This window comes from Vicugna pacos, chromosome 12 (genome assembly GCF_048564905.1).
Source record: "Vicugna pacos chromosome 12, VicPac4, whole genome shotgun sequence".
Lineage (NCBI taxonomy): Eukaryota > Metazoa > Chordata > Mammalia > Artiodactyla > Camelidae > Vicugna > Vicugna pacos.
The window spans coordinates 28,091,379-28,116,164 of NC_132998.1; the positions used below are offsets into that span (position 1 = coordinate 28,091,379).

Consider the following 24,786-nt stretch of genomic DNA (forward strand, 5'->3'; position numbering starts at 1 on the left):
TCCTTTTTTTCTTCAGGATTATGAACCACTGATGTTTAAGGTGTATTACTTTACTGACACAAAGAGGGAAAATAAAAGTTTCATGAACATTTATTGTACATTTTGAGTGAAAGGCACCATGCTAGGCACTGAGGGAAATACAAATCAAAGACTCAACCTCTTTTCTTGTCTTTCCTACCACATTCCAGCACGAGAATACAAACTACTTTGCAAGGCAGTTGTTTTTTTAAGTACCATATTTGGTGCACAATTAAAGTATTATTAGAATAGACGGGATTCATCAAGAATATTTTTGCTTTAAAGACAATTACACCTAATTTTCTGATTTATAACTGTCAAGAGCCATAAAAGGATAATACACAAGTTTGAAGAGAACATCTCACACCAGCCTCAGCAGGAGAAGGAACCTTCTCCAAATGGCTGCCATCACCTCACACCTAAGCACCAAGCAGAGAACCACAGGGTCAGACCAACCAAAGCACTACAGGGACTTAGTTCCCAAGAGACTGGAGAGCAAACTGCTTACAAACAAAATGGTTTTTCAATTAAGGTGTAACATACATAAAGTGCACAAATGTTAAATGTATGCCCCAGTAAGAAGCTTTTGTATATGTGTGAGTGGTGGTAACTCTTACATGTCAAACACCAGAACAGTGGCTGACACACAGAAGGGGCCCAGTGACTACTGGCTGTTGTTTGATCTGCCACTTCACCACAGGCAAAAAAATACAATCTTGGTTTCATCTGCATGTCTTTGAAAAATGGGATTGAACATTTTTTTCCTTGAATTACTTGTTCATGTCCTAAGGCTTTTTCACTATTGAGATACTAGTCATTTTCTTATACTAATTTTTAAGAGCCCTTTATGTACTAATAGTACTCACTTTTGCCTTATATTGCCAAATATTTTTCCCAGTTTGTCCCTTGCCTTTTAGATTTCTTTCCCACCCACTAGTTTTTAATATTTATGAACTTTCTGCTCTTTTCCTTTGTGATTTCAGGCTTTGGTGTTCTGCCTTAAAAAAAAAAAAGCTTTTGCTTTTATTAAATATTCATCCATATTTTAGTATGAAATTCTTGTAATTCTATTTTTAATATTTAAATCTTTAATCCATATATAATGTATCTTAGTACACGGTAAGAGGCTAGAACCTAACCTTGTTTAAAAGTAGCCCTGACGCTGTAAATAATTTGTCCATTTTATGGACTTAAAAAATGGCATCCTTATCACATACTAAATTTTGGGTTTTCTATTTTCTCCTATGTCATAAGACTGTCCAGAGGTATTGAATTTGGTTGACTTAACTGTAACTGTATAGAACACCTAGTTGTATTATATGAGACAGCCATCACAGGAGAGAAATACATTAAAATTCTACACTAGTTATGTATTTCTAGACTGACTAGTCTCTTTCCCTGACCATCAGTCTATTTCTAGTTGGATATGTATTTCCTGTGAAATTACACCTTTATATCTCCATAGATATCATGGCTTGAAATGTCCTGTACATCCTCGTATACCTGCTAATTCACTTATGAACATCATTCAGTGCCTACTGTGTACCATGCACCATGCTAAGAAGTGAACCGGACAAACGCAACTCTTCCCACAATGTAGCATAATTACTATCTGGTAGAAGACAATCTTTAAATATTTACACCAATAATTCAGCACAGCTGTGTTTGTTGCTACACATAATAACCCCAGCTAAGAAGTCTCGTTTCCAGATCTGTTCACTTCTTCATACCTTTAGCCTGGGTTCCAAGTTCCAACGGGAAATACCTGAGAATTACCTTCCGAGTATTTACAAGATGTCTTAGACTAATGTGAGAAGCAGGAAAAAATAGTTAATAGAGAACCCTACAACATGAGGGGACAAAGGTCCATCAGCTCAACACAGTTGGAGAATCCTTTAAACTCTCAGGTCTACACCCTAAGAAAAGCCAATCCCTTGGCAGAGATCATAAACAAGTTTAATAAGGTTAAGAATGAGGCAGAAAGGCAACTCCGATGGAGGATCATTTTGTCGTTTGAAAGGGAAAACCAGTTATTATGTTTATGTACTGTGCCCAGTCTTCCTGTGGTGTCCCTATCCTCTACATTTATAGTTTTATAAAACTGTGGGCAACTGTGAGGAATAATTTTAATAGCTGAAACAAAAAAAACTGCTTTATGAAAAAAAAAGAAAAAACAACACCAAAAACCTACAAATTTTCCAAGCAGTAAATTCGATGTGTACTGAGTGGCTCCAGACGCACCAACAGTGATTAAAGCACAGAGCACTGGTTTTCCAGCTCAAACTGGAAAGGATTTTTTTTTCTAAGTGAAAGTAGATATGTCTGACAGCAATTAAGTATAAATATTCCCTTTGTAAAAAATCTTAAAAAAAAAAACTTCTCCTTCGCTGAACCCATTTTGACAGCAATAAATTTGACTTCATAATAACCTTAAATAAAGAACAAACCTAGGTTGTTTTATCCAAGAGGATAATTTAAAACAAAAATAAATAGGTGATTTGTATTTTTACTTTAAAATAAAGTTTGATACCTCTAAGTCCATGCTAAAGAAAGAAGATGCCAACAAATTCACTATCACCATATGTAAAGTTAAGCTTTCTAAACCATATCTCTAGCATGAGATCAAATTCAGTCTGCTCTTAAAAGATCCCCAAAGGCTCTCTCTTCCAGTTCTTTAAAACCCAGCTTCTGTTTCTCCAAGAAGCAAAATATGTCTGACATTACATAGAAGCACCATAGATACCTGAAATGCAAAATAACTAGGGAACCACATTCTCTTTCACAGAATTAGCAGGCTCTATCACCTCTTTCTTAGATCATTTATTTCCCTATTTCTTTTCTTCGCTGGCAGGACTGTCCAATACCTCTATCTTGCCTTTTCTATCTTCTGAATGAGGAAGCTTGATGTTATTGATGGTGACTTCAGAAGAGGCGCTGTCGTCTTCATCCTCAGATTCTGAACTGTCCTTTGAACTGTCTTGAGAATTCTCTTCTGAACAGTCCTCTTCTTGTGAATCAGACTGATTCACTTCAAACAAGGCCACATCCTGCCAAAAAACACCATGTGGGAAATTTATTTCAGGGCAGTTCCCTAAAAAGTTTTAACGACACCTTATGGAACAGCCAACATTTAGCACAAATACTGAAGCATGAAGGACAAGAAAGCATTGTTATTCTTTAGTTGCCAGAGTCGACCATAATGATCTATATTTAGTGCAAGTCTAAAAAGTCCCCCACAACCTAATTCTATTTATCCTGAATGTATTCAACAATATTCCCTCAATAAACGTCAACACGAACCAGGCACTGCACTAAGGACTAGAGACTCCACAATAACGACAAAATCCTTGCCTTTGTAGAACTTACGTTTTTGAGCAGGAGACGGCAAATTACAGCCTGCAGGTCACACCTACCCTGCTGCCTGCTTTTGTTCAGCTCATGAGCTAAGAATAGTTTTTACATTTTTAAGTGGTAGGAAAAAAAAATCAAAAGAGTATTTCATGAAACATGAAAATTATATGAAAGTCAAATGTCAGTGTCTATAAATGAAATTTGTAAAACTTGTCTGTTCGTTAAGTACCATCTACAGCTGAGATGGCAGGACTGAGCAGTCACGAGAGATGGCATGGCCCAGAAGGCCTGATGTATTTACTGTCCGGCCCCCTACAGAAAACATGTGCTGACCTCTGTTGTAGTTGGGAAAGAAAGGCAATAAACAATCACATATAAAGCATAGTGTAGGGCAGTGAAAATTAAAAAGAAAAAAAAAATAAGCTAATAATCAGGCCATCAGGGAGGGCCTCTTGCTGAGGTGACTAGAAGTAAGAGATGGAGGGAGTAAAGATGCAGAAATGTGGGGAAGGGCAGTCTACAAACAGGGAAAGGCATGGAGCAGGAAGACAAGACTGAAGTCAGTAAACGAGGGGCCGGGTGGGAGATGAGGTCAGGTAGAGAGCTGGAGGCAGGATCATACAGGCCCATGGGGGTCTTTGAACTTACTAGAAATGTGATGGGAAGCCCCCTGGTTCCCAAACTGTGGGCCACACACACTGTGTGAAAAAAAGACTCCAGAAAGAAAGGGTGGAGGCAGGGAGACTGGTTGGGGAATCAATGGGATAATCCACAGGGGATACCGTAATCACTTAGACCGAGGTTGGTGGCAGTGGATGCCGTGCGAAATGGCTGGATTTGGGGTATATTCTGGCAATAGGGCTGACAGATTTGATGACAAATCAGGTATTATTATTAACAATGGTGTCAGATTTGTCCAGACACAAGTGGAATAAAGGGAATTCCAGTGTGGAAATAAGATATGAGCCTAAGTGGAGAGGCAATTCTCACAGGTGGCTATGTAATCAGTTACTCTGTTTTACACATCGTTTATTTTTGCATTCTCAATGAATCAGACTATGAATGCCTCTTTTGGGCCTTGGAGAGAAAAATAAGAAAAAATCCAATTAGGACATTTAGCAAATAAATGCTTCAAGATAACAAATGTAACATTTGACTTGAAAAAGCCTCCCTATGATTGCAAATTACTAAATTCCTAAACTTCACCCAGGGAAGCTTACTGATCTATTAGACCCTTAATCATAAAATGACCAAGTACCTATGTGGTACTGGAAACATGAGCTGACTTTGCATTAAAAAAGGAAAACAACACTTGGAATTAAAATTTTAAAAGTTCTTTCTTGGTCGTGGGTATAGTTCAGTGTTAGTGTGCATGCTTGGCATACACGAGGTCCTGGGTTCAATCCCCAGTACCTCCAATAAAACAATAAATAAATAAACCTAATTACCTCCCAAAATTAAAAAAAAAAGTTCTTTCTCTTCACGCAGTATGCGTGATGATACATACTGGTAATTTTTACTTTATGAAATGAAAACAAACCACAGTTACCATTTGTATAACTTTTCCAAGAGTCTCATCAATATTTTCAATGTTGAAATGACCAGGTGGTGCAGCTGCCATTTCTTTTCTTAGCTTTTCATTTGCCTGAGCCATCTGTGGGAGGAAGGTCTGTACTTGGTCCAACACTAAGGAGAAGAAATATAGTTTATCAATATTTATGTTAGCATTTGGCCAAACTTCAAATTTCAAAATCTAGAATTTCTTGTAAAACATTTCTCAACTTGATAATAACAATAATTATAATTTTAAAAAATCTTTCAAATCCCTTCCATTTTAAAGACCTCCATCATCTTCTGAATTCTTAAAGCAGTAGGACTATCAATTCAGCAATTATGTCTCAAAGTTTTGTGTTTTTCATACACCCCCAGAAGTGGAAATTCCTAGAAGACTGGCCTTCAACAAATAGTTAACAAGCAGCAGTAGAACTTATATGCACAAGGCTCTGAAGTCAGACTGATGAGGTTATTAACAGAATTCCAGTTCCACCTCTCAGTTACCTCGGGCATGAGCAGAGGTTTCTTGGACCTTCCCAACATCTGTTCCCCTTCTTCTGATAACATAACCCCGACTTTCCTTTTAAACTAAGAGTCACTCTTAGTCACTCTTGTCCCTACCCTGTTCGTGCGTACCTGTTCTACAACCTTGGCCACTCTGATTTGGTTCAGCAACACCGTGATCTAGTCAGGCCAGTAAGATACCACCCTGGGACTTTGGTTTGCACTGCTGAGAAAGACATCCCTTCTTTCAGAGTAAACGGCTTGAGTGAGCTGCTGAATATAAGCCTACAGCTGCTGATAAACTGGCCCACTTGCTATGCATTGGGGATGAGCTTGTTTTAGACAAAGCCAATGCTTAGACAAGCAGAACCAACAGATACGGAGCAGCAGATCCCTGATGACACTGAACACGTGGATGCAGATGCACCTGAAATCACTGGGGCATTTTTTTTTATCCCCAGAGAAATGAGCAAACAACGTATATATAACTGAGCCATATGCTGTACACCAGAAATTAACACAACATTGTAAACTGACTATACGTCAATTAATAAAAAAAATTACCAAGCATGCAAATAAGTGGGGAAATACAACCCATAAGTAAGGAAAAAATCAACAGAAATAGATCCAGAAATGACACAGATGATAGAATCAGCAATAAGACTGTTAAAACAGCTATTATAAATATACTCCTTGTATTCAAGAAAGCAGAGAAAAAGAACAAGGAAATTCTTCTCATTCCTCACCATAAGGAGATAAATGAAAGATATAAAAAAGACTCACACTGAACTTCTAGAGATGGAAACTACAATATCTGGTTTGAAAAATAAATTGGATGGGATTAAACAGCAGATTAGACAAGAAAAGATTAGTGAACTTGAGGACGTAACAACAAAAACTATCCAAAATGAAACACAAAAACTAAGACCAAAAGAAACAACACCAAAGACCAACAAAACAGAACCAAGCATCATTGAGCTGTGGGACAATTTCAAGTAGCAAAACTGTGTGTAATTACAAAGTCCCCACAGGAAAGATGAGAAAGAAGGGGGACTTAAAAAATATCTGACCAAAAATTTCCCAAATTTGAAAAAAAAACCCTGTAAATCCACAGATCCAAGAGGTTCAACAAACCTCAAGCTCAAGAATCACAAAGAAAATGACAACAAGGCACATCACCATCAAATTGGTGAAAACCAGTGATAAAGAAGAAAATCTTTTTATTAACATTTTTTATTGATTTATAATCATTTTACAATGTGTCAAATTCCAGTGTTCAGCACAATTTTTCAGTCATTCATGGACATATACACACTCATTGTCACATTTTTTTCTCTGTGAGTTATCATAACATTTTGTGTATATTTCCCTGTGCTATACAGTGTAATCTTGTTTATCTATTCTACAATTTTGAAATCCCAGTCTATCCCTTCCCACCCTCCACCCCCCTGGCAACCACAAGTCTGTATTCTCTGTCTATGAGTCTATTTCTGTCCTGTATTTACGCTTTTTGTTTGTTTGTTTTTGGTTTTGTTTTTTAGATTCCACATATGAGCAATCTCATATGGTATTTTTCTTTCTCTTTCTGGCTTACTTCACTTAGAATAACATTCTCCAGGAGCATCCATGTTGCTGCAAGTGGCATTATGTTGTCGGTTTTTATGGCTGAGTAGTATTCCATTGTACAAATATACCACTTCTTCTTTATCCAGTCACCTGTTGATGGACATTTAGGCTGTTTCCATGTTTTGGCTATTGTAAATAGTGCTGCTATGAACATTGGGGAGCAGGTGTCACCCTGAAGTAGATTTCCTTCTGGATACAAGCCCAGGAGCGGGATTCCTGGGTCATATGGTAAGTCTATTCCTAGTCTTTTGAGGAATCTCCACACTGTTTTCCATAGTGGCTGCACCAAACTGCATTCCCACCAGCAGTGTAGGAGGGTTCCCCTTTCTCCACAGCCTCTCCAGCATTTGTCATTTTTGGATTTTTGAATGATGGCCATTCTGACTGGTGTGAGGTGATACCTCATTGTAGTTTTGATTTGCATTTCTCTGATAATTGGTGATACTGAGCATTTTTTCATGTGCCTATTGATCATTTGTATGTCTTCCTTGGAGAATTGCTTGTTTAGGTCTTCTGCCCATTTTTGGATTGGGTTGTTTATTTTTTTCTTATTGAGTCGTATGAGCTGCTTATATATTCTGGAGATCAAGCCTTTGTCGGTTTCACTTGCAAAAATTTTCTCCCATTCCGTAGGTTTTCTTCTTGTTTTACTTCTGATTTCCTTTGCTGTGCAGAAGCTTGTAAGTTTCATTAGGTCCCATTTATTTATTCTTGCTTTTATTTCTTCTAGGAGAAAATTTTTGAAATGTATGTCAGATAATGTTTTGCCTATGTTTTCCTCTAGGAGGTTTATTGTATCTTGTCTTATGTTTAAGTCTTTGATCCATTTTGAGTTGATTTTTGTATATGGTGTAAGGGTGTGTTCTAGCTTCATTGTTTTACATGCTGCTGTCCAGTTTTCCCAGCACCGTTTGCTGAAGAGACTGTCTTTATTCCATTGTATATTCTTGCCTCCTTTGTTGAAGATGAGTTGACCAAAAGTTTGTGGGTTCATTTCTGGGCTCTCTATTCTGTTCCATTGGTCTATATGTCTGTTTTTGTACCAGTACCATGCTGTCTTGATGACTGTAGCTCTATAGTATTGTCTGAAGTCTGGGAGAGTTATTCTTCCAGGCTCTTTCTTTCAAAGAAGAAAATCTTAAGTGCAACCAGAGAGAAAAAGAACTATACATGACAAAGATGAGAACGATAGCAGACTTCTCATCAAAAACAATTTAAGTCAGAAGACAGCAGGGCAACATCTTTTAAAATACTGAATGATTAAAAAAAATATGTTAGCTACTGGTCAACCTAGAATTCTATATCCATTAACCTTTAATAGACATATAAGTGGTGAATAAACACATGAAAAGATGTTCAACATCTTCAGTCACTAGGGGAAAACAAATTAAGGAGACATTGCAATACCACTACATAGCACTAGAATAGCTAAAATTAAGATGACAGACCACACCATGGGCTGGTGAGGATGTGCAGTGATTACACTCTCATACCCAGCTGGTGGGAATGCAAGGTGGTGCACCCAACTCTGAAAATAGTTTGGCAAGTTCTTCTTTATAAAAAGTACACTTTCCATATGATCAGCAATTCCACTCTGAGGTATATAGCCCCCAAAATGAAAATTTATGTTCATACAAAAGCTCATATTTGAGTAGAGAGCCCCATGCAGTCACTTTAGCTGTTATAAATTTAGCGCATGCTATGGTTAAGTTCCCCACCTCAGAATACTCATGACTTCTTAGTTTATAGACATTATAACCTCATGTATTAGTTACATTACTTTCACTAATTCTTGTGTTTATTCTTTTTTTTTTTTAACATTAAGAGGGAATTATACAGATGCTGAGTATTACATGAAGGCTATATGAACAAAATCTGAGTGGTATGTATATTTGGGTGTGCATACAGCAGTATCAGAGTAACTGGCCCTGTTATGTCATGTATGAGTAACATTTACTATTTAAATAATTATGTCCAATTTAATGGAATGTGGTGATGTTTTCCCATACATGGATATTAAATTTGGGACTCAGTAACCTAGAAAAAAATTTTCCAAGGAGATCAAGAATAATTGGTTTTGATTTCCAAAAATCCATCCCACAAAGTTACCCTCTTAAAGCAGGGAAGTAAATCCCAAGTAAGGTGTGCTCAGCTGGACTCTGGTTTGATAGCTGACCACAAAGGCAGACACTGTCCCATCAAATAACCATTTAGTTAGGCAGAATTTAACACCAGAAAGGGATCTTGAGAGAGAGAGGCGGGGGGAAGGGTACTTACAGGGACTCCTCTCTATTCGAACTGTCTGAAGAGTGGAATTCTTTCTAGAATTAGGCTTGGAGTTGATGAGCAAAGTGTCCCATATACCTGAAAACACACACACTTAATTTACTAGCACAAAGAGATAGGAGCCCATCAGCAAACTTTCTGAGACCACCCTCAAGTTTTCACTGTTCCACATTTCCCAAGATATTTTTCTAAAGAAAGAAAAACTCCACAAATTGTTACATTTCCGGTCTTTATGCACGTAGATCACCCACTTTCTTAAGCCTGTCTCCTACATCTCTGTGCCACTGATGCCGACTAATCAATGCATACTAAACTAGATCTTTTTGGGTCAGAAATCCATCAATGACAACTGTGGGTCGGCAATGACAGAATGCAGGAAGCAGTTCAAAGTACGGTAAAGGTTAAGTGAGGTCAGAAATGGTTACCAGCTGTGTTATTTTCCGCAAATTACCTAATGTCTTTGAGCATTAGTTTCTTAATTTATAAAACCCACCTGCCTGGTTAGTTCCCCTTTGGCAAAGATATCCGACCTAGACAAAACAGCCCTTTGGAGAATTGCTGTCCCCTCCCGATTCCATTTATTCAGTTTCAACATTCACTACTCCTCAAATCAACCTAGCTCTCCAGCCCATCAGAGCTCAGAGAATAAGGCTTGTCCTTCAAAACTCAAGGCTTTGAGCACCCTATTTCCAACACCTGGTGGAGAAGAAGAAAATCTCTTCACTCCGGTATAAAAATCCTGTTCACCCTCAAAGCAGCAGCTCAGCATTCCTTGCTTATACCTTAGGCCTTAGCAACTGGATTAAAGAGCATGGACTCTGGAGCCTCGCCGACTGGATTCAAATCCCAGTTTTGCCACTTTCCAGCCACACAATCTCCAGCAAGTTACTTATCTGTACGATACACCAGAACCCAGTTCCCTCATCTACAAAACAGGGATAACAGAACCTTCTACCCAGGGCAGTCGGGAGGATTAGATTAGTGAATTAATTCCTGGGGCATTGTAAGTACTACGGAAGCTCTGGCTATTATTACTGTAACTTCTTCTGATATTCTGGGTTCTCACACAATCTTTTCTTCAAGTTAATATTTAATGAGAAGGTGCTCAAGATCTTAGGCGCATTCTTCTCAAAAAAAAAAATCTATAGGTACTATTACCTCCATTTTCCAAATGTAAAACTGGGGCGTTGAGAATGTAAACAAGTCTCCTAAAGGTCCCCAGCTAATTAATTACTCGTGGAGCTGGGATCTGAACACTTGCTTTTTAGTTCTCTATTATGGTGTCTGAGATCCTATGAGGATTTTTCTGGACCCGTCTCCCTCTAGAAAAAACCGGCACTAAGGGTGGCTCTGTGGGCATCTGCGCAGAGAGGGTGGTGAATTCATAATATTCATCGGCTCCCCCTACCAGCCAGCTGCTGAAACCCAGAGCCCACCTTAGAGCCGCCCCCTTAGGGGAGGTGTCTCGCTGCGGCGATCGGCGGTGGGCGTTCACGACCGTGCATAATACAGGAACTACCCCCGGTCCCGAGGCCGGATGCACAATCCCCGACCCCAGGGGCTGGGGGCAAGCAGGAGTCCTGCGACCGTACCCGGGGCTCCCTCCTTAGTGCCAGGCCTGCGCAGGGAACAGCCGCCCAGACCGCGGCTGCTGCAGCACGTGCGCGCCCCACGCCGCCGTCACCTGCCCGTTACCTCCGCGGCCGCCGCTGCCCGCCGTTAGCAGCTCCTTGGACACCGAGACCCCTGAGCCGTCCCGGGAGGACGACGAGCAGCGGGGACCGGACTGGGGATCGTCTTGGACTTCCATGCTGGTCGCTAGTTTTCAGATCCAACCCCTCCAGGCCCGGATGCAGGAAAAGGCTGAGGCAGAGAGCGGGGCCAGGGCTGCGATTGGAGGAAAATCGGAGGGGCGGGGCGAAAGGCGGGGCGAGAGTGGCCCGCGGCCGGGCGACACCTAGCGGAGCTACGAGGTCATTCCTGTCGTGGGAAAAGGAAGGTGGAGACCCTGTGATTGGATGAAAGACGTGGCAAGGCTGGGCTTTAGCTAAATGAATCCGAACGAGAAGAGTGCACCGTAGGGCTGCTCTCCTCTCGCTTTTTTCTAAGTTTATTTTCTTAAATTGTGGTAGAAAAAATACATAACATAAAATGTACCATCTTAACTGTTTTTATCTGTACAGTTACATAACAATGTAACAGATCTCTAGATTTTTTTTTATCTTGCAAAACTGAAGCTCTGTATCCATTGAGCAACCCTGCATTGCTCCCTGCCTCCAGCTCCTGGCAACCACCATTCTAATTTCTGTTTCTGTGAGTTTAACTATTTCAGATACTTCATATAAGTAGAATCATAAAGTATTTTTTCATATCTTTTCATGACTGGCATATTTCACTTAGTATAACGGACTCAATGTTTAAGGATTCCCTTCTTTGTCAAGGCTGAATAATATTCTATTCCACGAATATACCACATTTTCTTTACCCATTTATCCCTTGATAGATAGACATTTATATTGCTTCCTCATGGATATTGCAATAATGCTGCAATGAACATAGCTATGCAAATACATCTTTGAGACAGCGCTTTCAATCCTTTTGGATTTATACACAGAATTATGATTACTAACTATATAGTAATTCTATTTTTAACTTTTTAAGAAACTCTGTACTGGTTTCCATAGTGAGTACTATCTTACATTCCCACCAATAGTGCCTAAGTGTTCCAATTTCTCCACATCCTCACCAACGCTTATTTTCTTTTTCTTTCTTTTTTTTTTTAATAGTGGCCGTCTTACTGGGTGTGAGGTGATAACTAATTGTAAACTCACTATAGTTTTGATTTGCATTTCTCTAATTATTAGTGATGTTGAGCATCTTTTCATGTGTTTATTAGTTATTTGTATGTCTACTTTGGAGAAATGTATATTCAAGTCCATTGCCCATTTTAATACAAGTTGCTTTGTCGTTATTGAATTATTGATGTATTCTTATATATACATAACACGATCATGTTTTAGAGACATAGACCATTATGAACATGCAAGGACTCAAGAAATCTTGTTCCCATAGCCTTCTTGAGAAATTTACCAGAGAATATGATTCCAAAAATTGGAGAAATTCAATTTAAGTTTTTGTGGTGAGCATTTTACAGTAGAATTGGGGAGAAATAGTGAGAATAAGGTTGAAAGAACAGTATTTAATTTTTATAGGTTTTATATTATGGATATAATACAAATTATCAAAAATGGGGAGAAAGCAAAGACTGTATATGAAGAGGAAATCTTGCTTTTTAAAAACTGGGAATAAAAGGATAATACTTTTAAGTTAGATTTGGGGGGTAAAGGAGAGAAGAGAAAGAGGAAGTTACTAGCTAATTACAATATTGTTCATAGCAAGAAGACAACATCAAAATAAAAGAGGACTGAATGGTATTGAGTAAAGTTATTAGAATAAAATAAATATATTCCTAAATACCAAAATTAATGAGATAGAAAGAGAGAGAGAGGGAGGGCTAAATAAAACAGACTTTTAGCAAGAAATTTATATGATTATGACAAAACCAAAGCAAAGCAAATCAATTTTATCAATACATGCAATAGAGCTAACTGACCTATAAAAAGGAAAGGATTTTCAGATTTTCTAGGAAGTGAATATATTAGATAGAAGAGACTTACCTAAAATATAAAATTAAAATGGTAAAAATAAAAGGGTATTTTTTAAATTTAAATACACCTGATTAATCTATATCCATTCTAAATAAAATCTAAATCTAAAAAGCAAGGGGGGCAGATCAAAACCACAATGAGATATCACCTCACACCTGTTAGACTGGCTACTACAAAAAGGACAAGAAATAGCAAGTGTTGGTGAGGATGTGGAAAAAGGAAAAATTTGTACACTGTTCATGGAAATGTAAGTTGGTGTAGTCACTATGGAAAACAGTATGGAGGTTCCTCAAAAAAATTAAAAATAAAGCTACCATGTAATCCACCAATTCCACTTCTGGGTGTTTATCTGAAGGAAGTGAAATCACTAACTCAAAAAGATATCTGTACCCCTGTATTTTGCAGCATTATTTACAACAGCCAAGACATGGAAACAACTTAAGTGTCTATCAACAGGTGAATGGATAAAGAAAATGTGAGATATATGTATTATTATATCTATATAATTAATATAAATATTAATATACATATTATTCAGCCATAAAAAGAAGGAAATCCTGCCATTTGTAACATGGATGGACCTTGAGGATATTATGCTAAACAAAATAAGTTAGATAGAGAAAGACAAATACTGTGTGTGTTCTCACTTATATGTGGAATCTTAGAAAGAAAAAAAAACAGCACAACACATAAATATAGAGAAGAAACTTGTGGTTGCCAGTGGAGGGGAGTGGTGGTGGGAGAAATGGGTGAGCTTCTAGTTATAAGAGAAATAGTGGAGATGTAATGTACAGCATGGTGACTACAGTTAACAATACTGTATTGTGTATTTGAAAGATGCTTAGAGAATAGATCTTAAAGTTCCTCATCACAAGGAAAAATTATAAGCATGTGAGGTGGCGGATGTTAACTTACTCTGGTAATCATATTGCAATACATACATATATCAAATCATTATGTTCTACACTTAAAACTAATACAGTGTTGTATGTCAATTGGATCTCAACTTAAAAAAAAAGGGTCACGGCTTTATTATTAGACAAGGAAGAATTCAGGCCCATCCCCCAAAAAGGAAACAGAAAGACACTTTATAATGCTAAACACTACAATTTACAAAGGAAAACCATCATTAGAATCCACATGCCTAAGACAGCAATAAGTATTATAAAGCAGAAACTAAAAAGGAATGCAAAGATAAATAAACAGAAAGTCTACCCTTTCAGAACAGAATGGACCTAATTGGACAAAAAAGTAATATGGATCTAGAAGAACTAAACAAAATTATCAACAAAGTAGATCTAATAAATGTGTATTAAACACTGAATCCTGATAATGGAGATTAAACTTTCTTCTAAGTCATGTGGAAAATTCACAAAATTGACATGTAGTCCACAAAGAAAATTTCAATACCTCATAAGAATGCAAATGATATGTGGCCTTCTATGGTCACAATTCTATATAACTAGCAATTAATGACATAAAAAAGTCTCTTCCACCTAAAACTATACAAACAATCCTTGTATCAAGAGGAAATCGTGAAATGAAATTGTGCCCCCCAAAGTTAAGTATTTAAAAAGTCAAGAAAATAAACAAACCACTAGCTAACCTAGACCAAAATAGGGGAGACGAGGAGGTATAAATATATGAAATAAAAGGTAATGGAATAATAACCATAAAATCAGTGGAAATATACAAAAAACTTATAAATACTACCTTGCACAACTCTATGCAAATAAGTTTGAAAATCTATATGAAACCATTTGAAATGGATAAGATTCCAGAAATATACAAAATTTCCCCAGTATCAGTAATAGTTCTAAATAGAGCTATTTCTATAGAAGTTATAGAGAAGTTTGTCAGAGCTCCCACATAAAAACACCATGCCCAGTTGGTTTTATAGGGGATTTCTATCAAACCTTTGAAGATGAGACAAATCTATCACTACTTAAACTATTTCCGAGTATTATAAATGAAAGTAAATGTCCCAGATTCTAAGAATTGATTATAGCATTGATATCCAAATTTCACAAAGATTGTACAAAAAAAGAAAATGATAGACTTGGCTTAATTAGGTTTCCCTAGAAGCCAACCTAGAGATAAGGTTCAAGTGCAAGCAGTTTGGGAGCCAGAACGGGGAAGAGAAACATGCAAAGAAGAGACTCAATAATGTGTTACTACCAAGCAAATTGTCACTAAGGGCAATTGGAACTTAATCCTTCTGGGAAATTCTCCAATTATTCTGGGTGATACTAGGTGTTTATCCACCAGCTTATGTCAGTCATCATTGAGGGGTGCTCCTAGGGGGTGGGAATTTCCCTGCATTTCTGGCTTGCTCCTTTCTCTCTAGTTCAGTGGGCTCCAGTGGCCAGAGAAAATCTTCAGGCAAAGAATTATAGCGCTGACTATTGAAAATTGGGCAGATGTGTACACAAATGGTAAGTGCGAATGGGACTTGGGTGAGGCTCTGACAGCTTTTGCTACAATTCGAGTCTTAATTATGAATATTAATGCAACAAATTAAATATTTGCAAACAGAATCCAAGATCACATTAAAAAATAGATGCTGTACAAGAGGTGCTTATTCCAGGAGGAATTAGTATATTCATTAATATACTAGTACAGTCATTATTAGAATTCATCGGTTTCACAGAATTAACAAGAAAAATCATATAATCATCTCCAGAGACGTCCAAAAGATAATTGACAAAATTCAACATTCAATAAGATGAAAACTGATACCTATTATGCATAAGAAAATGTCTATACCTCTGCCCTCAAACTTAATGGGGAAATACAGGCTTTCCTGCTAAAGTCTCCAGAGGAAATACAAGGATGTTCACAGTCCTCACTATTACCTAAACATTGAGCTGGCAGTGTTAGCTAAAATAATTACATAAGAGGAAACAGAATCGTAAGAATTGGAAAGCATGAGGTAAAACTATTTCCTTTTTTAAAAAAACTATTTCTATATGCAGATATTATATCTACAGTTGGGAGTGAGAAGAAGCATCAGAAAAATGGCTACAAACAGGAGAATTTGGTAAAGTAACAGGAAATAAAATAAATGCCACCCAATTTGAAAATAAAGTAGAAGATAAAACCCATTTTTAAGAGGAATAAAATAAAGTAAAATATCTAGGCATGAACTTAACAAGAAATCTGCAAAAAATATATAAAGAAAACCATAAAACATTTTTGAAAGATAAAAAATAGATCTGAATAAATGGAAAGCTATAACACATATATCCATGGTCTTGGATAAAAAGACTCAGCATCAAAAATATGTCAGTCTCCCAAAGTACATTATGAAATTTTCCAGAATCCTAATAAAAATGCCATCAGGTATGTTTTTCCCTTTGAGTGAATATAAAGTTCATACAAAAAGACAAACAAACAGTAGCAGCAAAGAGACTCCGAAAAAGAAGAGTGACAGCGGGAGGGAGGAACTACCCTTGGTAGATATTAAAACATACTATAAAGTCTGCATAATAATTAAAAACAGTATTGGTGCATAATCAAAACACAGGACAAAAAAAAGACAATTCAGAAATAGATCCCAGAGCATTGGGAAATTTGGTGTGGATAAAGGGAGCATCTCAAATCAGTAAGAAAAAGATGGGTTTTTTAATAAGTAGTTTGGGAACAAAAGAATAGCCATTTGGGGAAAAAAGGGAAATCTGGATCCATTCCACACACTCTGCATCCAGATAAATTCCAAATGTATTAGAGATTCAAATTTTTTTAATGAAACCTTTAAAGTACTAAGAGAGAGAGAATTTAAAACTGGAATAGATGGGGAAAACTTTCTTAAGTATCATTCAAAATCTAAAATCAGTAAGAGAAAAGATCCATGACTTGACTATATAAAAACTCGAAGTAACTTTTACAGAAGAAAAATTAGCATAAGCAATGTGCAAAGGCAGATAAACTTGAAAACAAGATTTCCAACTTCTCTCACTGGAAAGAGTCAATACCCAAAACATTAAAAGCTTCTAAAAACTGAGAATAAAAAGGCCAATAACTCCATGGAAAAAGGAGTTAAAGTAATGAACTGACAATTCATGGAAATAGAAATACAAATGGTGCTCAAACATGTTTTAAAAGATGCTCAAACTCATTTAAAACACACACACACACACACACAAGAAAATGACACTGAGGAACCACTTCTTACCTATCAGAATGGCAACAATAGAAAGTTACAACATACTTACTGGCAAAATTGTAAGGAACCAGGTGCTGCCATACAGTAACGTTGGGAATGCAAAATGGTAGAGTTGCTATGGAAAGGAACTGACATTACCTCGTAAAATTACACGTAAGCATTCACCTTTACCCTATTCCTCTCCAGAAATTCCTATCGATACTCTGGGGAAAAATGCAAGATAACACTTGCCCTGTGGCATATTTGTAATAGTAAAAGCTTAGATAACCTAGATGTCTATCAACGGGGATCTAGTTGAGCAAAAGGAAAAAGGGATACTACCCAATATAAGAAGAAACGAGGAAAATGTGTGTATCCTGCTATGGAGTGATTTTCTGGATACACTGATAAGTGAACAAAGCAAATTGCAGAAGAGTGTTTATAGTATATAGTCTTTTGTGCAATAAAATGAGGAAAATATCTATATATGTTGATAGACGCACACACACGTACACATGCACATATACTTGTATTTTCAAAAAGAATCTGTGGGGGATAAGCCAAAAATGAATAAAATAGTTACCTAGAGGGGAAAAAAAGGTACAGGGAAGGGTATTGGACTTCTCTGAATGCGCTTTGTTTTATAGTTTTGACTTTGGAATCATATATAAATCATATAACCTTATACTAAAATAATATTAAATACAAAAAGAAAGAAAATCACCCCCACCAAACTGAAAACAGACTGAAATAACTGAATTTAACTATATATCAAGTTTGTGGCATAACAACACAGAAAAGAATTATTTTAGATGACTTCAGAACTCTCTATTAGGACAGTACATTTTTTGTAAGGTATGTCTTAAGGATAATGACAATAACCACACACCCTCAGAGAACTCTTAAAATGTATTCAATCACCTTAATTTTTAGTACTATGATTGGTATGGTTATTTTGAAACTGCTATACACATATTCTTAGACAAAGCAAATAAGTAATTACATTAACACCACTTGCAGCTCAAATTTTTTGTTGAAGAGAAAAGAAATAAAAAGTAAAACTGTCCTGTAATCTTAAATTTGAATTGGTAATATTTGTATAAATTCATGATTTCCTTTTCTCTTTCTGAAAAACTACTTATTCCCTAGCTTAGTCCACTGGAAGGTCTAGAAACAATAACAACCCACCATAACAAGCATCCCTGAGTTCTGATCGCGCCTGCTAAATACCTTTCTCCACAAAATGGAACTGAGCTTCTTAGACGAATGACTGATCACAAGCTGAGTCAGGAAATACAAGCCTGGAACATCCATGGAGCCAGAAAGCCAGAAAGCTCTCAAAGACTACTGGGATCTTGTCACAAGGAATCTGGAACAAACTCCAGAGATTCCCACCAGCTAGTACGTTTTGTAAAAAGGTGAAAACTTTTCTAAATCAAGCCCCTAGTTCTGCCTACCATTTTCTGGAAATATAAGGAAAAGAGGGATACGTGAAACTCCTGAAGGAAGCAATCAGCCAAATCTACAATGTGGGAAATTCTACAAGATAAATATCTGTTTTATTCAACGGGAAAATCATACGAAAGGAAGATGAGCTTTAAATCTTAAGATATTAAAAGGCATGTCAGTATAAGAAACTTGTTGGTTGACTTGCATACAGGTTATAGGTGTTACAATCGACAAGCTCTAATCAGGAGAGAACTGCAGCCCCTGGTTGCTGATTGGGTGTTACAATAAAACCTTTCCAAGAAATTGGAATCAAGATTGCCATTCAAGAGTTAAAATGTAGAACTAACCAGCTTGGGTCATGGGTCTACCATTGAGCTTGGTGAAAAACGAGGAATGAATTATCCTAATTGGTTTAAGCCAATCAGGGCCTACCCCTGCAGCTGGCAGAGTCGCTGTGATAGGGAAAGGGTGCAAAAGAAATTAGGGAGGCGCCCACACATCTACTATGGTCAATAATACTCAGGATTTATTATTTAGAGGTTTTTTTCCTAACAGGTAAATTTTACTCAATTTTTTAAATCTTCAGCAGACTAACCAGATTATGTTGGTAACTCTTCAAGTTGCTATTACCTGGCTCCCAGGCCCTTAGGAACAATTATCTGCTTAATTTAATTACTCAATTTTGCAAATCAAAACTGTTTTATCTCTAGAGATGTTATACATTAATGCTGAAAATTATGGTGTAATTATATTGCAAATAACTTGTTTTGGTTGGCCTCTTAATTCATCTATTTAATCCTATGGATAAAATCAAACATTTGTTTCAAAGAAATGCTTTATTTTCTAGCAAGGTAAAAATTTCTCTTGGGGGTGTTGAGTGGGGACGTGGAGGTAGCAGGATTTTATTTCTAATAGTATTCTGAAGAGTAGCCACCTTCAATAAACTGGCTTAAAACTTGATTCTCTGCTTCACCTGCTGGAATTTTAAAATTTTTTTCAGGGTTGAATTTTGTATATAGTACAAGGCATCATTTCTTTCTCAAAGTTCCATCTATAGTATGGCACAAAGAAGACCTATATTAAATTCTGCTAAATATCAGTCTAATCAGAAGTAACACCCGTGAGTTAAATCATGGGAGGGGACTGGAAGGAAACACTTTTTTTTTAACATGGCAAGTTGTGTACACTTTGTACTGTTCCTTTTTCCTCATCCTATGCTATCTCTTTCATCTATCTCATGTTAAGAACGTTTTGCAAGTTTACACATTCTGATTACAAACTATGACAGAGCCCCAAGCTGCTCTCCAAGACTGAGAGGTCTTTATTAATTTAAAATGAATATTTTCATTTTCGCAAAAGCTGTCTTCCTTTGAAGTTGCCCAAACAGACCACCTACACACTGGCTCTAAGTTCCTGTTTTTTTTTCAGTGAGAATACAGAAGGTATCGGAAGAGAGGTGGCTACAGACGGCAAAAGCAGAAGCAGCACATTTTTGTATGGTTTTTCCCTCTGCACTGGTGGGATGTTGCCAAAGTAACTTCTTATGTCTTTGTTCCCCATCTCAACCTTTTTGTCACTTTTTGGGGATATAATTTCAGATGTATAGACAGGTTGCGACAATAGTACAACTCCTGTATACCTTTTACCCAGATTCAAAAATGGATATATTTTGCCCTGTTTGTTTTGTGCTGTCATGTTTTCTCTCTCTCTCCCCATACCACACACACGTCTTTTTTTTTTTTTTTTGAGTAATTCAGGAGCAACTTATAGACTTCCTGTCTGTTTACCCATAAATATTTCAATGTATAAATCCTAAGTATAAGGATCCTTTCCTACATAACCAGAGTTTGATGAACAAAATCAGACAATTTAACATGAATATAGTACCATTATGTAATCCACTGTTGGTATTCAAATTTTAATTGTCTCAATACTGTCCTTTATAACTTTTTTTTCTGGCCCAGGATCCACAACACAAGATCATGTGCTATACTCAGTCCTGTCTACCAATCTGTGACAGTTCCCTTGGTCACCTTTTTGCTTTTATGACTTTGATGTTTTTGAGGAGAACAGACCAGAGATTTCATTGAATGTCCCTCAATTTGGGTCTCTCTCCTATTTCTCTGTGACTAGACTCAGATTATATATTTCTGGCAAATATACCACAGAAGTGATATCAAGTCCTCCTCAGTCCGTTGACTCAGGAATTCACTTGATGTAGATTTATCTTACTATGGGTGATGTCAGCTTTAATCACTTGGTTAAGATGGTGTCTGTGAGATTCCGCACTGAAAAATTCCTAGTTATTTCTTTTCAGTTCACAAGTATCTGTGGGGAGATATGTTTAATTTAAACTTTCACTCCTTAATTTTTACGTCTATTGATGATTTTCTAACTCTTTCATTCATACTCTATGTATTAGTTGGTATTCCACTGTGAGTTTCTCTTCTCCTATTTACTTATTTATTCTTTATTTATACCTGTTTTGGCTCATGGACTTTTATTCTACTTAATGGGTTTTAACCCATTACTATTATAATTTATTTTGATACTAAAACTGTCCCAGGTGGGGGCCCTTTCAATTTGTAAATCTCTTCTTTTTACATATCCCCATCATTCTTTGAGCACTTCCTTAATTTCTGGTAGAAGTTATTTCAGGCTTATTTTGTACTCTTCCTGCCCCAGCCCTGGAATTAACCTTTTCTCCAAGGAGCACTGGTTCCTTTTTAATGTTGAGTATGGTATTTAGAAAGCAAGATCTTGATGTGTTAGTTAGCCAAGAATGTGAATTGCTACTCATGTGTCTTAGTCTTTAGGCCCTCCCATCGTAGGGGGCAAGGAAACACATACATATATACTTAGATGCACAATTTATCTATATTTATTTCTATATTTTAAAACTTCAAGAATGAGAAGCTTGCAGCAGTGTGCTGGAACCAGCATGAATCAGCTCAGGAGGACTGATTACTATTTGTAATTTTGTGAGCTGGTCTGTTGCTTGCAATCAGCCATGGGAGCATTTACACCGTCTCAATTGGGAAATGCTGCAGATCAGTTTTTTTTAATACCCCGCAAAAGAACCAGTTTGGCGGAGCACCACTGGAAATCTGACTTTCATTATTCTCAATATATCTGTTCAGAATATTTACATTATGTGGTAAAAGAAAATTAAGGTTGCTAATCAGCTGACTTTAAAATAGAGATATTATCCCGGATTATCCGTATAGGCCCAATGTGCTCACAAGGGTCATTAAAAGTTGAAAAGAGAGGCACAAGAAGAGAATCAAAGAGATATGAGTATTGGGGGAAGTTATAGCTCACTGGTAGAGTGCATGCTTAGCATACGCAAGGTCCTGAGTTCAATCCCCAGTACCTCCATTAGAAATAAATAAGTAAGTAAACCTAATTACCTCCTCTCCCCCTCAAGAAAAAGGGGATGTGAGGCTGGAAGGAGGGTCAAACATTCTGTGTACACTGCTGTCTTTGAGGACAGAATAAGGGAGCCACAAGCCAAGGAATGTGGTTAGCCTCCAGAATAGTCCCCTAGAGCCCCCAGAAGAAATGCAGCCCTGCTGACACCTTAATTTTTTAGTTCAGTGAGACTCATATTAGACGTCTAACATACAGAACTGCAAGACAACAAATGTTTCAAGGCATTATGTTTGTGGTAATTTGTTACAGCAGGAATGGAAAACGAATATGCATAGTATGTATATTTTTTCTGTCTGGGCTCTCTCTGTCTCAGTATAGTGTCAGTGAGATTCATCCTTTTTGTTAAGTATATCCATAGTTTGTTTCATTTCATTGTGGAGTAGGATTCTATTATATGAACATACCAAAATTAGTTTTTCCATTCTCCTATTGATGAACTTTTAATTATTTACAGTTTTGGACACTATGACAAAGCTGCTGTCAACAGTTTTAAATAGTCTTTTTTGAGGAGATATATGAACATCCATTTAAAGGAATGGTTACAAATATTGGGTTTGCCTGGTCCTTAAGCTGAACAGTATCAGCAAGGCCACATCCTGATCTCCAGAAGAGTAGTCAACACCCAGAAGTTCCTGAAAAATACCTCAGCCATCAGCATACCAGTGTTGCAGAAAGACTGTCTTCCAACAAATTCCAAAGTCAGGTTCAAGAAGCCAGAACAATGCAATATATAATTATATCTTAAAATATATTAATAAATCTGCTGGGAGTGGAATGGGAACAGGAAATCAAAATGTCAGTAGCAGCACCACTGAAAGTAAAGGGAGGTCAATTATTTCAGGGTAAAAATTATTGAGTATCCATTTAAGGCTAACTCAGTGTGCTAGTCTGAGACATAAAGGCCCTGCTGACAACCTAGTAGAAAGATGGACAGATAAGTAAACCTTTACAACATAGCATTTTTTTTCTTATTGAAGTGAAGTTGATTTACAATGTTAGTTTCAGGTGTACAGCAAAGCAATTCAGTTATACTATATGTGTACTTTTTTCAGATTTCTCTTTTCCATTATATGTTATTACAAGAAATCAAATATAGTTCCCTGTGCTTACAGTAGGTCCTTGTTGTTTATCTACTTTATTTACAGTAATGTGTATCTATAATGTGGTATTTTTAAGTATATGATCATGCCCTTCACTGGCTGTCTTAGAAGCAAAGAGGAAAGACCCTGAGTCCGCCTGGTGGGTGCAGACCCAGGAAGGTTTATGGGAAAATGGAGTGTCCTAGTTAATTAGAACAGCAAGTCCCGAAGCTGGGAGGCAGGATTGGTGGGCATGGCTGAGGAACAACAGGGCCCTCCTGAGTATTCAAGGGTCTGTCTTTCTCAGAGAGAGATTCCAAAGACACCAGGAACAGCGTACCCTTGGTTCATTCCCGTGAGTTTGTGGAGGAAAACTTTCAATAGGGACCAATCAACAAGGTGCTCTAAAAGAGATACAAACATCACACAGAAATTCTTTTCATTCCTTAAAATCCCCACCGCCCACCCTCTCTTTTGTTTTGCACAAGTGGCTCCCACGCCCTGGAATACTCTCTCCTTCCTTTCCTATAGTACCTCCTACAACATCTTGTAGTTTGGCTATTGATCCCTTAGATTTCAGCCCACTGTCACCTTCTCTTTAAATCTTTCCTGACCCCTGCCTGTCTTCCTACCCTCTAACTTTGGAAGATGCTCTTGCTTTGTACAGCTGAAGCCCCTCAGGCTTCCCCTCACACAGCGCTAGATTCCGCTGTAACTGTTACCTAGTGGTCTCTCTCCCCTGATGGACAGTGCAGTAGTAAGCTCAGGAGTAATACTGTCTCCTTTTTACAACTGTGGACTGTGAGGCACACTGGAGAATGATGCCTCCACTCCTCATCTATAAAGTAGGAATAACAACAGTACTTGCTTTAGAGGGTTGTCGTGAAGACTGAATGAGTTCATCCAGACCCGAGCCCTCACTCGATGACCTCATAACTGTCCCCCGACTTTCTTCTCACAGCCTTTCTCCCTTCTTCCCATGGCTTGAGGCGAAAACTTTGGAGGAATCCTGAACTCCTCTCTCTCTCTCTCTCTCTGAACCTCTCTCTCACTCATTTAATCCATTAGCAAATCCTGTCAGCTCCACTCTCAAACAAATGGATCCAGCATCCAGCCCCTCCTCACCCCTTTTTCTGTGCCCGCCCTCCTGGTGGCGAGACCACCAGTTCTCTCATCTGGATTATTGGAAAAACCTCCTGACCGGCCCTCCTGCTTCCACCTCTCCTCCCTCAGTCAGTCCTCCATGGTGATCCCAGTGAGACGTAAGCCATGTCTCCGCTCGGGTCCTTTCACTGGCTCCTGTCTCACTCAGAATGAAAGTCAGACACCTTATGCTGGTTTACGAGCCTGGTGACCTGCCTCAGGCCACTTCACCGACTGCTTCTGCTACCACCAACCCCTTGATCACTGCACACTCCAGCCACACAGGACTCCTTGCTATCTTCCGAACACGACACACACACTTCTGTCTCAGGACCTTTGTGCTTGCGGTACTTCCCTCAGAGAGCATAGCTGCGCCCTCACTCCTTCCTGTTCAGACTAGCGAGACCTCCCTGGATCACCCGTATGAAACAGTCTCCACTTCTCTCTACAACTCCCACAACCCTGCCCCCAAACTCTCCAACTCCTTACCTTGTTTTGTCTTCCTAGTAGTTATCACCGAATGGGATATACA

The 24,786-nt window shown here is 37.8% G+C and overlaps 2 protein-coding genes across 2 annotated transcripts in view; one reads left to right on the plus strand and one right to left on the minus strand.

Moving 5' to 3' along the window:
• Positions 1–19,116, plus strand: part of ALDH1L2 (aldehyde dehydrogenase 1 family member L2) — an 85,109-nt gene extending 65,993 nt beyond the window's left edge. Inside the window, exon 24 of the transcript XR_012078461.1 lies at positions 18,301–19,116. The gene's annotated coding sequence lies outside the window, so the exon portion shown is untranslated. The remainder of the gene's footprint in view (positions 1–18,300) is intronic.
• NOPCHAP1 (NOP protein chaperone 1) lies at positions 73–11,360 on the minus strand. The gene is made up of 4 exons (XM_006205877.4): positions 11,035–11,360; positions 9,331–9,417; positions 4,919–5,055; positions 73–3,065 (listed from the first exon to the last, which is right to left on the minus strand). The coding sequence occupies exons 1-4, from the start codon at positions 11,147–11,149 to the stop codon at positions 2,847–2,849; spliced, it is 558 nt and encodes a 185-aa protein (XP_006205939.1). The 5' UTR covers positions 11,150–11,360; the 3' UTR covers positions 73–2,846.
• Positions 19,117–24,786: the final 5,670 nt, after the last annotated feature.

What these genes read in the sequence shown, in the direction of transcription:
- NOPCHAP1 (XM_006205877.4), bottom strand. Translation starts at nt 11,149, where the DNA reads ATGGAAGTCCAAGACGATCCCCAGTCCGGTCCCCGCTGCTCGTCGTCC. An exon ending in GGGCAGCGGCGGCCGCGGAG is followed by an intron (nt 9,418 to 11,034) that starts GTAACGGGCAGG and finishes GTGTGTTTTCAG; the next exon opens with GTATATGGGACACTTTGCTC. An exon ending in TCGAATAGAGAGGAGTCCCT is followed by an intron (nt 5,056 to 9,330) that starts GTAAGTACCCTT and finishes TCTTCTCCTTAG; the next exon opens with TGTTGGACCAAGTACAGACC.